Source organism: Pteronotus mesoamericanus, unplaced genomic scaffold (assembly GCF_021234165.1).
Source record: "Pteronotus mesoamericanus isolate MK-2021 breed Mesoamerican mustached bat unplaced genomic scaffold, CSHL_Meso_final contig_169, whole genome shotgun sequence".
In the NCBI taxonomy this organism is placed as follows: domain Eukaryota; kingdom Metazoa; phylum Chordata; class Mammalia; order Chiroptera; family Mormoopidae; genus Pteronotus; species Pteronotus mesoamericanus.
In genome coordinates, this window is record NW_026555068.1 from 20963409 (window position 1) to 20979426 (window position 16018).

The 16018-nt window shown below is 45.5% G+C and overlaps 1 protein-coding gene across 2 annotated transcripts in view; it reads right to left on the reverse strand.

Annotated features, from left to right (window-relative positions):
• SNX25 (sorting nexin 25) overlaps positions 1-16018 on the reverse strand; it is an 87586-nt gene that overhangs the window by 33297 nt on the left and 38271 nt on the right. For both annotated transcript variants that reach the window (XM_054566163.1, XM_054566162.1), the window contains exon 6: positions 5541-5611. In XM_054566163.1, the coding sequence (XP_054422138.1) occupies positions 5541-5611 (71 nt within the window). The remainder of the gene's footprint in view (positions 1-5540; positions 5612-16018) is intronic.

The following is a 16018-nucleotide window of genomic DNA, read 5'->3' on the forward strand; positions in this document are numbered from 1 at the left end:
GACACACATTTATCAATAACCAAATTCTTCTTCTCCTAAGAAATCTTTAAAAGCCTTTCTAAAAGTACAAGGACTAAAAGCAAATTCCAAAGAAAAGGAAGAAGAACAAGAGAATAGACCTTCCTCTGAGACCTAGCCGCAGGGCCGAGAACACGCTGCTGTTTCCACTCAAACGTCGCCTGCTCACACGAATGCCTTCTGCTCCTTAAAGGGCAAACACGATGCCATCATCTGGCCCCTAAGCATGTTACCAACAAATGCAACAGCAGCTTGTTGCTCAGACAAGTCTGTTTATTTTTGCCTCAGAAAATTAATGCCATGTTCAGGGCTGAATGACTAACATGAGACTCATACAGCCCATGTGTCTGTCACGCATAAGTCCTTATAAACCCACTGATGCAGATGAATACACTTCCTTGTGACCTGAAAACCATTTAGCCAGGAAATATTCAAGTCACGGAGAGTACATACAAGTGGGTACGCGACTACCAGTGTGGCCCAGCTCAAGCCAGAGTCATATGGCTGTTTCTCCACAGGGCTTTAGGTGACGCCATGCGCTGTGAAACAACGGTTAGTCACACAACATTTAATCTAGCTTAAAAAAGAAGGCCAAGACAATAAACAGTGGCAGGTGAAACTGGATGGCAGTCGCTCTTTAAACTGGTGCCACGATGAACATACAAGTGATACAATAGTCTAAAGTAATTAATTATAAATGTTTCCTGTTTTCCCTCCTATATCATCTAGATTCTACTGAGGTCAAGGCAAAAGGAAATGGCTTTGTTTGGGTTCATTTCCTGCAAAGGGCATTGGAAATAGAAATTAGGTGAACACTTCTGTCTATGAAGACATCACAGCAGACCTATGACCAACGTCACAGAGTTACCTGTTGCTGTAACCTTCTGCCTATGGTATATTTCTTCCCTGAGCAAATGGAGTGGCTTGTAGTAAAACAAAAACAAGAGGGGACAACTATTAGGTACTATTTCTAATGAGGCAAAGGAAGGTGAAGTACCTTACAGTGCAAACTAGCAACTCCAGAAATAGCATAAGTATAAAGGGATGAAAATACCACCCTTGTATTTTTCAGGTATTAAAAAATGCCAACAGCAGACTATTCCTCTTTTCTTGTAACACCTGTCATATTCCAAGGCACACCTAACAGCAGCGCCTAGGCAGGCCGAGCAAGGAGTTCAGTGGCTGGCAGGGCAGGGTTTCTCAACCTCAGCTCGGGATAGATCTTCGCCGCGGGGCCTGTCCTGTGTACCGAGGGGCGTTTAGCAGCAACCCTGGCCTCTATCTACCACTAGATGCCAGTAGCATCCCGTCTCCCACATGCGGCAAGCAAAAATGTCTCCAGATATCGTCAAATGTCCCCTGTCCCCTGGGGGACAAAATTGTGCCCACCCCACTAAGGAGCACTGACACAGAGGCACAACCCCTGTGGTCTGGAAGGGGGCCGGCTGCGCACCTGTCCCCTTCTGCCGGCTCCCATGGCAGTGCCGGCAGGGATCTAGGGGAGTTCCTCACTAGACATCTGGTCTCCACACTGACAGACCAACCCGCCTTTGAATCTTTCTGAAACGCGCAAATAGAAATGTCAATAAACACCCTTTGAGAGGAAGGCTCAAGAAACGGGTATGTATTTGCTTAGGCACTGGTCAAGTTTCCCAACGAGAAATGGTGCTTGACTTCTTGACAGCAATTCCCAGTAGTTACTATTCATCACAAACTTCTTCAAAATTGTTTGAAAACCACCTCGATGTTTACCCAGGAACTTAAAAAAGACTGACCTTACTTTTCAACTTGATGCCAATAGGTTCTTTTTTTTTTTTTTTTTCAAAGAATAAAGGCGATTCTCTTACCACACCAAACACTTGAAGTCTCCTGAAGTGTCACCCCACTGCAGCGGGACGAGGAATCAGGAGAGAGGGCAGCAGGAGCCGACAGAAGAGCCACTCACATCGCAACGGAGAAGACGGCAGAGCGCTCACCGGCCCTGGCCAGCCTGGTCAGGCGGGCCTGCCGCACACCTTCCGCTTCCTTCCTTAAGTGTGGCTAGCACTGCCTTTGGTGGAAGCCCCTCTGCTATCTTTGCAATATACTTTTAAAGCAATAATGCCATGCCAATTACACCCACACATTAAATTACCAGGAGAGCCCTGCTCTCAAATTAGAATTAGGAGTTGAAGAGATAGGAGATATCTGCTTAGAACATAGATCTGACCCATATAATATGCAAGTCTGGAGCATGGCTCTCACAACGTCTACCTGTGTGAGTGAGGAGTATGGTGGGAAGGGTCCAGGACTAAAAATCGGGAGACCTGCATTCAAGATCGAGCTCTGTGTGTAGACTAGCTGGTAGCTCTAGTCACACAGGGCACAGTGTGGAGCATCTGGACCTGAACTTTATTGGTATGAACGCAGGTGTCAGAATATATGACAACTAAAGTTTTCTTGGGGGATGGAGGGGGCAGAAGGGTTGTCTATCAAATTATGAGACTACAGAGAGTGTAAAGTGCTCTGAGCCCTGCGTCCCTCAAGGCAGAGAATGGAGGGGGCGAAGGAGGACGGTGGCAGAGCCAGCAGGTGCGGGAGGCCGCGGTGCCAGTGCGAGGCTGGACGGGGGAAGGCTGGCGAGGACCCGGGAGCAACAGCAGGCAGCCAGCCCGGGGCATTCTGTCAGTTCAGGTCACTCATAAGTTAGGAACGGCCTGTATCAAATTATTGAAATGCTAGAAAGTCAGATCACCTCAAAGCATTAGAAAGAACGCTGAGACTATTGGCTCGCTTCTTTCAGGCAGGGACGCCTTTAAAACCCAAACCAGACAAAGAAGCTACATATTATCTTTATAAAAATAATTTCTAATGGAAATCATTATGGTTCTTACCAGCAATTAACTGTGTCTGTGCATGTGTGTATTTGATATGTTCCAAAGTTCTTCTATAGTTCTACGAGATATATTTAATCCCAAAACTGTTTACATACACCCTAAAGAAAAGACGCACAATTTTACCAAAGCCTCCCAATCCATGCTGTGAGAGTGGTGCTGCCACGTGAGTACGGCTTCTACACAGCAGTTTCTATCAGACTCAAATCCGCACTGTGTCCTTTGCCGTAGTTAGCTGAATGAGTGTTGTTCTGCATCACCTGACCTATTCTTGATAGCATCTCAAGATTCAGAACAGCAGAAAAGAAAGCTTTAAAGGGAGCTCAAATACTGGGCTTATTCACATCAAACTGCAGAGAAAGAGCAGCACATGTCCCATCACTCCTAGAATTCCTGCACTGGGGCCTGCGCTCCAGTTCACTCCGGTGACTATGACCGAATCCAAGCAGCAGCACCGTGCCTCATCTGCTCCGACCCCAGCACGGGAGGCTGTCCCACAGCTGCCGTCTTCATCTCTGCACACGTGGCACCCTCCACCCACACCCACCTGACAGGCCCAAGAAGAAATGACAGCCACTCCATCTTTCTGAGTCAGCTCTGTCTCCCTCCAGGAAAAGCCCTTCCTGACCTCTGTTCCAGGAAGGGCGGACTGCACCACTTCTGAATCCCGCGCGCGCTACTCTGACCGCACTTCTCAAACTGTGCCGTAACTTCCTGTGTGCGTCCACCCATCTCCTCCATACACTGTGATCTCCTTAAGGCCAGGGAGAGTTTTATTCATTGCACAGCTGTTCCTACCACATAACAGCACTCAAAAAAATGTAGGTTGGGTGACAGAAGGCCTACTTCTGGTGGTTAAGATACCTTTCAGAGTACACTCTCTACTGACCGGCAGGTCTTAGGAGAACTCAGGTGCTCTCTCCTCTCCCCGGGACTGGCGGGTGGAGCTGTGACCAGAGAAGAGGCATTCGGGATAAAACACAAAGGGTAGGTAGGAGTTACCCAGGCGGAGTGATACTGAGAACAGGGTAGCATTCCACGAAGAAGAAAGAGAACATGCAACGCTGTGCGGCAGGAGGAATCGGGGCGCGCTGCGAAAACAGGGAATTAGTGTGGCTGGAGTACAAAGGGGGCGTGGATGGCAGGGGAGGAGGCTGGAGACAGAGTAGGGGCCAGAGCAAGCAGGGCCTTGTGGGCTTCACATCAAGGAGTTTTTATTCCAAGAACAATGGGGAGACAATGAAGGGTTTTAAGCATAGAGGTGACCTGATAAAATCTGTATTTTTCAAAAATCACTATGGTTTCAGTATGAAAAACATAGTAAATAAGGCCAGGAGTGGAGGCAAGGAGACCCATTGAGAGGCCACTGCTGTGGCTGAGAAAGACCAGCGGCGGAAAACAGCGGGGCTGAGGTGCACTTAGGCGGTCAGCGTGCGTGACGGCAGTGCACTAGCCGGAGTGCGCGACAGAAGGGATGAACAGGGCGACTCCTAGGTTGCTGACGTGGGCGGTGGTGATGCCATTCACAGAGACAAGAAACGACAGGAGATGACGAGTCGTGTGGGACTTTGATCTGGACATTCTCCCTCGGCAGTACAGAGTGAGTTGGTTAAATCCTTGAGGTTTCAGAGGGTACACACGACCAGGTACACCCGCTGAATATTCAGTAAAAAGAGAATGTAAGGACAACGAGGGGTGCCAAATTTGATCTTTCTTTTTGATTAAAAATTATGTACACAAATTTTAACAACCCAGTTATTTAACATTGAAATCACCTACATATGCACTTCGACAGTGAGGCAGCAGATGGGACTGTGAATTAGGGAGGTCACGCCAGACCCTCAATGCACTGCTGTTCTCTGACAACGGGGACCAGAGCATCAGCTTCACCAAGATACTTGGCCTGGAGACAGCATAAATAGAAGACCATCAACTATTAGCTCTGTACTGGGGGCCTTTGAGGAAGGTCTATCCTACCAGGCGGCAGCGCCTGCTGCCTCTCAGCGGCAAATGAAGACCTGCTCCGCACTCTAGGCACAGCAGGTCCTCCGCCCGCACATGTGAGACGGGAACGTGCGGGCACCACGCAACCACAGGGGGGCTGAGAGCCATTGTCACACCTTAGCCATTTCTCAGCACCCAGCCTGCGTAACACTCTTTGCTTGAAGGGACACCAACAGGAAGAAAAAACAACAAACAGCCTATTTAAAAATCTACAAGAGCGGAGAAAGGAGAGAAGGTGTTCACAGTTCAAATGCTTAACTACAGGAAAAGGTTAATTATGAAACATCAACCCACTGGAGTCAAATAAACGATGATCAAGATTAAGTTTCAAGATAGAAATATTAATATTAAGATTATTTTTACTCTGTGACAAAAGTTATGAAGTCGTGTTGAATTTAAAAACAGAAGAAAAGCACTATCTAGCCAATAATTTTAATCTTTTAAGAACTGTGGCCGAAGATGAACAGTTTCTAAAGGAACACAGAAATACAAACAAGGGTTTCTGTTAGGATTAAATTATATTTACTTTCTCTAATGCTGTTCTGCTATTATTGAAATAAATTAAAATATTTAAATGGAAGCCAGAAGAACGCTCACACTTGCCAAAGCTCTGACAGTAACTAAAGAAAACAAACTGGTTCTTACCCTTGTGCCTCTTCAGCTGGGGAAAGCTGCTAATTGTAGTTGCCTGGATTATTTCCACTACAATTTGATACCTGATTTTAAAAAAGAGAGAAAAAGAAACGATTGAATAGAAAGAAAACACCATTCTCACACATACTTTTAGACCGGGTCTGCACTAACCGAACATTACACGGGCAGCGTGGACCCTGCCCACGTATCATCGAAGCCCGTCAACATGGACTGAGCCCCTACGCCAGGCCGGAGCTGCGCTGCATGCTGCTGTCTCTGAGGCCCCGGTGTGAGAATAATGAACTTGCTCCCCCCACTCTGTTCCCTATACCAAAAGCGTTACCACCTGCCCCCTCGCTGACAGCAGGAATCTGAGGCTATGCTCAGCTTCTCCCTCTTCCCTCTCCCCAACTGGTAACCAGAGCCTACTGACTCCACCTCCTGCATCCGCACTGCTCAGTAAGGTGGCCATGAGCCACATGTGGCTACTTAAATTAATTCAATCAAAACCTTAATTCCTCGGCTGCATTAGCCACAATTCAAGTGCTCCATAGCCACGTGCGGCCCGTGGGCCATGCTGGACAGTACATATGAACATTTTCCCATCACTGCAGAAAGTCCTGTTGGATGCCGTCGTCCTACAAACTTCCCAAAGCTGTCCCCTCCCCCTAAGTCCCACTGTCACGGTCTTAGTGATTGTCCTCATTACTTCTCAGTTGGAAGACCACTTCAGACCAACAGAATAGGGGACCTGCAGTGGGACCATGGTGTCAATATTGTTTTGCTCCCCAGCTAATTCTAATGCAAGAAAGAGTTGACAACACCAGATATATGTATGTGTGACTAAGAACACCTTTGAATCAGGCGGAAAAAAAGGTTTCTGTTTTCAGTAGAGCGGGACATTGGTTCTCAAACTCAATTCATTCCAGAAAACTAGTAAAGAAGCGATGTGTTTGAAAACTGAACCTCCTCTGGTGCCTGAGAGGCACGTGATTCATCATACAAATATCAGCATTAGAGGGCTGTCTGGTAGGGAGTCGAGACCCAAAGTTTTGTTAGACAACCAAGACATTTCTTCTGTGAACAACTTGGTTGAGAACTGAACTGTTTGAGAACCAAGACGTTTGAGAACAAAGGTTTGACCATACCGGGTATAATCTTAGAGGTGTGGCTATTTTGAGCATATTCAGGTGGGCTTTAGGAACTCAAGTTCTGGGGCTATTCAGTGGTTACTAAGTATTGCCCTAACCAAGTTCATCTATACTGAATGTCTCTTAGCCCTTGATTATACTGACTGACTAAGAATCTGCCCTAATAAAGCTAATTACCATTAATTATTACTCTGAACACAAACTCTAGCATTCTAAGATTTAATGTTACATCTGGCTGGCATTATACATTCTTTTGCTTTTCAACTAAAATCTAGATGAGATTCACGAATACATCATAGTTACAGCTATTCATGGATCACAAATTCACAACTTTTTATTTCTTCACTTGTGTAATATAAATATCAGTGCCTGTCTCTCGCCACCTCAAAAAAACAGGCTGTTAAGAGCATCGTTGGCATGTCACCTGGAGAATGTGGCAGACACTGCTGGTGGCCAACGCTTCCTCTCTTTCTTCCTCACTAACTGAACCACAGTCTTGTCAGAAAAGGCAATGCACCTTGCTGAAAACCTCTCCCCAGCAGCTGGAAGTGGCCATTTGGTACAGTTCCAGCCTGTGAGATACAAGCAGAAGTTGCCAGGTGGGGCTTCCAGGAAAGCTTTCTAAGGGAGCAGCCTCCACAGAAATGCCCCTTCAGTCTTTTCTCCACGCCTTTTCCCAATCTTCCTGCATGAAGCAAGGATGCCACTGGGGGAAGGCACTGCAGCCATGAGAATGAAAGCCCCAGGCTAAGATGGTGGCATAAGAAGACAGGAGAAGTTTAGGTCTCGGAAGACATCACTGAGCCATCACAACACCCCCACACTTCCCATCCCAGGACGTCTTGCCACATGAGGAAAATAAATCCCTAACTTGCTGAAGTCCCTGTACATCAACTTGTCTCAGGTCCAAATGCCATCCGGGCTGACGGAGCACCCTGTGACACTTCATACACAGAGGAGCGAGCTCTGGGCCGCGGGAACGCCCGGGCAAGGCTCCCCAGGTAGCAGCTGTGCTAGGGCATTAACGACCAACCTAGTTTTCTGATGGTCCTGCCTCCTTTCCTGCAAATGACGATAGAGCATAAAAAAATGGCTCTTGACGTGATTTTTCCTGCTCCTGACTAAACTGATGAGGAAACAACTTATAAGAAGCGTACACAAACCTGCAGCCATCAAAACCTGTCTCTGCTTAACCAAGACCTTAACGTCACCTGGGACTACCATTCCCTCTGCAACTTGACGGTGGCTGTCTTATCAGCCCAACCTCTTTTTCTCCTCACTACGAGCCTGGACTTACGCCAGGATAATTTCTCTACACCCTCCTACAACTGCAGTCGCTTTCCAGCCTTTTGCTCATGTGGTTTCCTTCTGGAAACCATCTCTCTACTTGGCCACCCAACTAGATTTTACACATATTGCAACTTCCCTCAGATCGTCCCCAATCCCTCTAATTCACATTAATACTCCTCTGAAATCCTAAGTCACTTCTGCTCTCTAATAGCATGTATTTAGATATTATTTTATATTGCTGATTGAAAGAGTCACATTTCCACAAACAGTGCCGTGAGTGAGGAAAATGGTGCGTCCAGTCCTTTTCACTTCCAGGCCTAATACTTCTTTAAAAAATGGTAACACATCTGAGCCTATGACAAAATTGTGCCTTTGTCTGTAATAAAGATGCATTATCTTTTTCTCTCCAATTTTATCATCAGCCTCCTTAATAAGAGGGACTGTGTCTTGTGTTCTCCTACAGGACCTAGCCTGGCACTAAACATGCGGTAGGCACTCAGTCAATACCAGTGAGTGCTGCTGGCTGAAGGCTGGTGTTCCCCCAAGATTCATGTTGAACCCTAATTCCCAGTGTAAGGACGTTTGGAGGTGGGGCTGCTGGGGGGGTGATCAGGTCATGGGGGCGGTGTCTCCATAAATGAGGAGAGAAAAGAGACCCCCAGAAGAGACCCCCAAGAGCTCTCTTTCTACCAAGATTACAGCAAGAAGACAGCCGCCTACAAACCAGATATTGGGCCCTCACCAGGCACCCAATCTGCTGGCCCCTTATCTTAGACTTGACAGCCTCTGGAACTGTGAGAAATAAACTTTTGTTGCTGAAGCTCTATGGCATTTTTGTTATAGCAGCCTAAACTGACGGAAACAATGAGCTAAATTAGCGAGTGTCAATATCTGTAACACTGAACAGGTACAAATAATATTCTCAACAATCTGTTCTTTTGATATTCTTAGTGATTCACGCTCTGGAACAAATGAGTCATCAATGATTCCGAAAAAGAATACATACCACCTGAGTAAAGAGTTAAAGTTTTTTAATGAGTCCATAAAATTATAGTGTAATATCTGTGGACACTTACAGATTCCTCTCATTGGGTATCAGGTACCTGTTGAGATACTTTCATTTATATTGCCTCATTTTACCTTCACAATAAGGTGCGGTAATTATCCCAGCATTACAGAGGAGGAAGCTGGAGTTCAGGTGGACTAAGAAACCTATACAGGGTCTTGCTTGTAAGCCCTTTTAAGGACCAGGGCCACCATTACAAGGCAGGGCAACCTGACTCTAAAGCTCTTATTCTTAACCATTTTCCTGCTACCCAAAAATTCAGTATGAGTCAATGTTTATCTTGTCTAAGGCCTTCCAAAGCCTGTAAGGATGGCCAATGCCAAATAACCTTTCACCCTTACTCCGTCTGTATCTCTCTTGGATACCATTTTCAGGCCAAGCCAGGCCACAGGCAATACTCCCAAAGCACTCCAGCTCCTTTCTGACCCAGCCTTTGCTCTGTTTCTTCTCCCTCTTGCATGCAACCCTTCCCCTTAGCTGCGGAAACCCTATTTGTCCTTAAACACTCAATTCATGGCCATTCCTCTCTGAAGCTCCTTAAATTCCTCCTCTCTACATGGTGAAATATTTGCTCCTACCCACTCCTTTAGTTCTTTACACTCTACTTCTGGCCATAGCATCTTGCTTCATATTTAACTAATTATTCTCATATGGGTCTCCTATGCTGGACTATTAACACTTTGACAGGGGATTAGAATCCAAGGATCTACAACCAATTCATCTTTACATACACCAGACCCGCCTCACACAGTGCTTTGCACACAGTAGGTATTTGAATGTGGTTAATGAATTCGTAGAATTCATTTTCACTTGATACCAAAAGGCAAAGCAGGAAGGGAGCGGCTTTCTCATTTTCAATAAAGCCGTGCAAACACACGCACCCACGTGCAGGCCAGCCCTGAGGGCTCCTGCTCTGCTGGGAGCTTGTGAGGACACCTGTCACCCGCTCAGCTTGCTCCAGAAGAGGACATGGCCTTGCTGTTGCCAAGTTTGGTTCAAGAATTAGGAGGACTGGTATTTGCAAACATTCTGTGCATTGGAAGTGCAGAGATAGTATATGTTTTCCCAAAATGATAATGTAAACTCTGGTATTAAAAGAAAGCAGGATAACAAGAATTCAGCTCTTTTCCAACTCTAGCGAGATCCTACCTGCAATATCCCTTTGTCCCAGGGACTAGGGAAAAAGGTCACACAGAGATAGCTGCCACCTGCCCCTCTGAGCCGCCGTCTCACCTCTTTAGACTTACACACTTCACTAAATTAATGAAGACTTCGAGCAGGTTGGTATTTATGAACTCTTGCCACTGATCTTAAACTCACCTGAAGCCTTCAAAATGATCACCTTAGAAATCTACAGACTTATCGTCCTTCTACGGTCAACAGCTCAGAACATTCTCTTAGAACTGATTTCAAAATTATTTGTAAGCCAAATAGAAAAAACAGCCTCTTCATTTCATGAGGCACAACTTACACAGGTTTTTTCTTAAATATTACTTTAAAGCCATCTTGGGCATGCGCACACGGGAATGTCCTGGCAGAGTCGAAGGCTGGACAAATCATAGCCTCAGGTGTAATATGGTAAATGGTTTAAAATACTCTTTTATATTAAAATTAGCAAGGATATGTTGCAGATTAGAATACCATCTACATATATATACACACACACATAAATACGTATACACACACAAATGTTTAAGAAAAAAATTGAAAACTTAAAAACGCCATTTTCAGAGTTGCCACAGGCTACTTTGTACTCGTCTAGAGAGAATGTTCTCACTGGAAGGACTTCAGTTAAAGTACTTGAGAAGAAATAAGCCATGGTGGTTTCAGGTAGCTAAGCTGAAGCTGTTTCCTAACTTAGGATGCGTATCAGAGTAGTTAAGAATGTGAGCACTGGCACCAGATAGCCTGGGTTCAAATCCTGCTTCTGACACTGACTGAGTCACCCTGGGAAAATTATTTAAGCTTTTGAAAACTCAAGAGTCCTCATCTGTAAAATGAGGACTGACAATTTCCCTGAAAGGGTTGCTGTGAAGATTCAATGAGATGACACCTTTAAAACATCTGGAATAGCGCCTGCCCACAGTGAGAATTCAATGTTAATTATTACTATTGCTCCTTAACTCCAATACTGACTCTTTTGATATGCACCGTTTGGAAAGATGGGGTGTGTGTGTGTGGTGTGCGTGTTTGTTAAATATATATGAAAATTCTGTGAGGAGCCTTCCTGTTTGCCTGACTATAGGAGTACCTCAGCCTAATGGACCTGAGACCACCAGGGCCACAGCCGTCCAACCAAGTCAGGTGGGATGACCCACGGAGGTGAGCATGAGGAGCCGTGGGCATCTCCCACGCAAAGCAGAAGACGGAGTTACTGCAGGACTCAGGGAGGGAGGGCGAGGAGGCGACCTTTCAATGGCGCAGCAGCGGGATAAGCTCAGCACAGGCTGTGGAAAGAGGTCACCCTGGGGGCCGATACTCTGCAACTGGGTTCAGTCACTGCCTTTGCAGCGTGACCTGTCCCAGACCTCAGACCCTGACTGCTGGACTCCTCAGGCATGATACCTGTTCCTCTGTCCAGAACTCGTTTTTCTTTTTTGTTTCAGAAATAACCATGTTTCAGAAAGTACACAAAAGCAAAGGGAAGGATATTTAGTCACTGAACAGAAGTAAGGACTGAAGATTTTGGATAACCTTCCATTGTTTTATACAGGTATAAATCCTCTACCTACTATTTGTAACCAGCTTGTTTCTTAACATATTATTTTCCCATGTAATTAATTACAAAAAAAAAAAAAAGGTCATTTTCAGGTAGGCCCAGGGTCCCCTTTCCTTGGCAACAGCAGGCAGGACAGACGTGGAATGCTGAGCCAGAAACCCCTAATGTGCAGCTCAGCACATGGGCAACAAAGGGGGCTGCTTCTCTGTGTCAAAGTGACTGTAATCCTTGGGGACACGAGCAGGGTGGGTCTTTCTCACTGGCAGAATTCCAAACAGCAAAGTCTTTAAGAGTCTAGGTAAGATTTTAGAGGGCACAGCTTCTCACTGAGTAAGAAAGAAGTAGTCACTCAAAGAAGGGAATCATTCTGACGCGCCACAGCCGCTGCGTGTACTTGAAAGAGAGATGCTCCCTGTCAACTCTAAGGCTGCCTTCAGTGCCTGTTCTCCCTGCCTGACAAACGGATGGGCAGATTGCACTTTCTCAGGCAGAGCCAAGTTTTACTTTCTCTAAAGAACATATGTCCATTGAAGAAAATTGGAAGATACATGCAATACAACATTCAAAGTTAATCACAACCTTTGGTATATCTTTATAAGCTTTTTTCTAGGTAAATGTGGTATTTTGTTATTTTATAAGACTGGATTTATGCTAAAAATACGGCCTTAGTCTTTTAAATTTATCATTTTATGGTTACTACCTTCCAATATTATTAAATATTCTGCTGCAAGACCATTGTTACATGGTGAACCATTACATACATGTGCCAAAAAAAAATGTTATTTTTACCCAACCCTTACAGTAGACAGTTTGGTTATTTCAAGCGTTAAATTGGCCACGGTTAGCGCTTTACCACCACAGATATCGGCAAATGCTGCACGCCAGGGATTCTCTCCCCTCTGCACAAAAGCCAGCTTTAAATGTACCAGCACACCCCTTTCTCACTCTTCACTGCCATCCCTTTAGTGGGCCTTGTGAATCCTAAAGTCCTTCTCTGCTGAGCAGGCACTCAGCACCAAAGTTGTTCTTTTTATAAAGAAAGAAGCATTACCCGTCCAGCCCACTCCAACCCCAACTCTGAATGTTCCATTCTAAGTCTCAGAAGCTCCATACCAGGCCTCTCCCCGCCACACACTCTCTCCTCTCGGTTCTCCCTGGGGAAGGAAGAGGTTTTTAATCCCATCACAGAGCAGGAGGAACTGGGCCTGAGGAGCCTCTGTTCTCCTTCCTTTTAAGAGCACCATCTCTACCTTCAAGGCTGGCCAGCCAGTGGGCTCTGCACATGTAGGGGGGTGGGGCGCGCAGAAGCAGGGACAAGGAGGCTGATTCTGCTTCAGGGCTGCCGATTCTGGTCCAGCATTGCTGGGTGGGGAAAATGCCCAACTCTAAGACTCAGTTTTAGAGTCTCCCATAGAGAGACCACAATATCCCCGATCTATCAGTAATAAGATGACATTTTGGTCTTCACTGGTCTTATTCTTTGGCCCTAGATGGCTCAGACCTCAGGGTGGAGAGAGGCGCATTGTTCTTTATTGGGTCTCCTCCAACACGCCCCCCCACCCCAGTAATTGATCAGGGTAGTCCGTGGTCTAATGATTGTAATGACAACAGTTGTAGCAGCTAACAATGAGGAACAGGCAGGTGCTGGGCTGCGTGCTCTACCTGAACTGCCCCGCGCCCCTGACTGCAGGTACACTTTACCATGCATGCGGCCAGCCGGCGCCGACTTCAGGGGGACTGCAGGCTTCCTTATGCCAAAGCTCCCCTTATGCTATCAAATTTCACAGTGCTGCCAATATTTAATTATCTTTCCTCCCAGATGAAAATAATCTGTGTTTTCTGGTATGTTTAACTGTCCACTCTGTGTCCTCTGCTATTTCTCAGACACCAGAAGAATTATAAAGCTGTAACATCTTTTAGAACATTTTTCATAGGTAGCCTCATATTTTAATGACGTTTCCTAACTGAATTTTTATTTATTTGTTATTAATACAAGAACTTGCCAGGCTTCTCTTCGTCTTCCACACTGTGATCTTCCTCTCCTCATCTGCCCACACTAACCTTCTCCTTGGATGTTTGTTATGTGCTGCCTGGTTTCTGACACGCTGATGGCACTGGAGCCGGTCTTCAGGTATGTGCAATTTTTTCTTTCATGTTCCTCTACAACATAATCCCATTAATGCTCATGATTCACAATGCAGAGTCACTGTCAAAAATACTGAACTTTTGAATAATTTAAACTCTTTTACACAGAAGCATGCAATTTTCAGAATTTAAATATCATTGTTAATACACTATCTTCATGAGCTAATGTGGCTAAACTAATCTGCAGATGAAAATCCATCTCCTTAATACCTAAAGAAAAAATACTTAGCAAACTCCCTCAGGAACCCACTCCACTCTTACCTATGATCGCGGCAGGTGACCCACTCGTTACGCCCTCTCTGCCTCTTGCTTCATCTGAGCAAAACAGGAGACACCCCGTCAACCTCAATACACACTAGATAAAGGTTTGCTTCTCTTCTCCAAGCCAAATAAACCTTATCTTCTTCATTTTAAATCTTTCATTCATTAGTAGAATGTCCTCTCTACTATTTTCAGATTTTCCATGTTGCTCTTTAATCGAGGGGTCAGAAATAAACAAATCCAGAACCACAAAATTTAATAAAGATTGGCCTGGCAGTAGATGAAATTACGATAGTGACAGGTTGCTCGGATTTTATTACGACTCATTTCTCTGGCAGTCGACCACCAGAGATGAGGGCACTTTCTGATGGTATTTTCTTAGGCGAGCATTAGTGCCTGCAAAGACTCACAGACCGTAGAAAGTTATGGCCACACCCGCATGAAATCCCACAAGGCTGGGGCTACCTGTCGCTGCTGTTTCTACCCACCTGGCTAGCAAGGCACCCAGCTTTACACATGGGATCTGAAGTCAGACAGACCTGAGTTCAAATACCAGCTCTGTTACTTCCTAGTTATGTGATCCAGGATGAGCAACTTTCCTTTCTTCAACCATTCGATGAAAATAATAGTACCTAATTCACACAGCTGTTGTAATCATCAGTGATGATTATAAAGAACTTTGCGTGGTACTTCATATTTAATAGGTATTTAACAAATGGCGGTTTAAAAACAAAGACTGCTCTTCACTTCTTGAGCATTCGTCTGGCATCTCTTTAACCATGGCGAACGTCCAGGCCAGGAAAGGAGTCCTTCTCCGATGCCTGTGCGCTATCCTGCGGGCGCTGTCCTGCTTCACCGCGGCGGCACGACACCGTAGCACTGCCGAAACGCGGCTATGTGCCTGGCCCAAATCCATTCTTCTTTCTTCCTTGGTAATAGAATCCTCCATTTTTAACTGAGCGAAAGGCTGCCCAGAATAAGACAATCAATAAAATAGAAGCAGAAATGTCATATACCAGCTTCCAGAAATTTCCTGAAAAGACAGCCAGCGCAGGACCTTTGCCACCGCCTTCCCTTGCCTTCATCCCGCTTCCTGGAGATGATGGATGGCATCCTAGAGCACGCGCTGGGCCGCGAGGCCTCTGGAACGCACACAAGCTCAGGACCGCAGAGCAGCGGGCTGGCGGGCCCGTGAGGAGAGCGCCCACCGGACTTCTTTTATATAAGAAAGAAAAACCTCTCTGTACTTTGGTAAATCCTCATTATTTTGTAGGTGTTTTGTGAATCTAATCCTAACTAATATAAGTGTCTCCAATCTATTCATGGGGTTAAACCAGTAGGCTCTTACGCGGGCGATTCTGTCTCCCCACATACATCTGGCAATGTCTGAAGTCATTGCTGGCTGTCACCACTGGGGGCGCGCTTGTGGCAGCCAGTGCGTAGAGGCGAGGGACGCTGCAAACACTCTAACACAAACAGAACAAGGTCCCCACAACAAAGAATTATTCATATCTAGCCCAAAATGTCAATTTTGCCAAGGTTCAGAAACCTCAGGTTAAACATATATCTCAGGAAGGCCTTCGCTTACTATAACAGGGTACAAGAATGAGGTATGCTGATTAATCAGTACTCGCCAGAGTTACCATGTATCTCAAACAGTGATAAACAGTTCTCAAAGAATTATAATATAATGAATTACACAACATAACATCTAGCCAAGACTTCAGGTTGGTGGCACATGGGAGAATATTCCATCTACAAGAGATTCTCAATACCAGTTGCATGTTCTCATCCCCTGGGAAGCTTTTAAAAATAGTGATGCTCAGGTTCCACGCCAACCAGTTACATAAAAATTCTC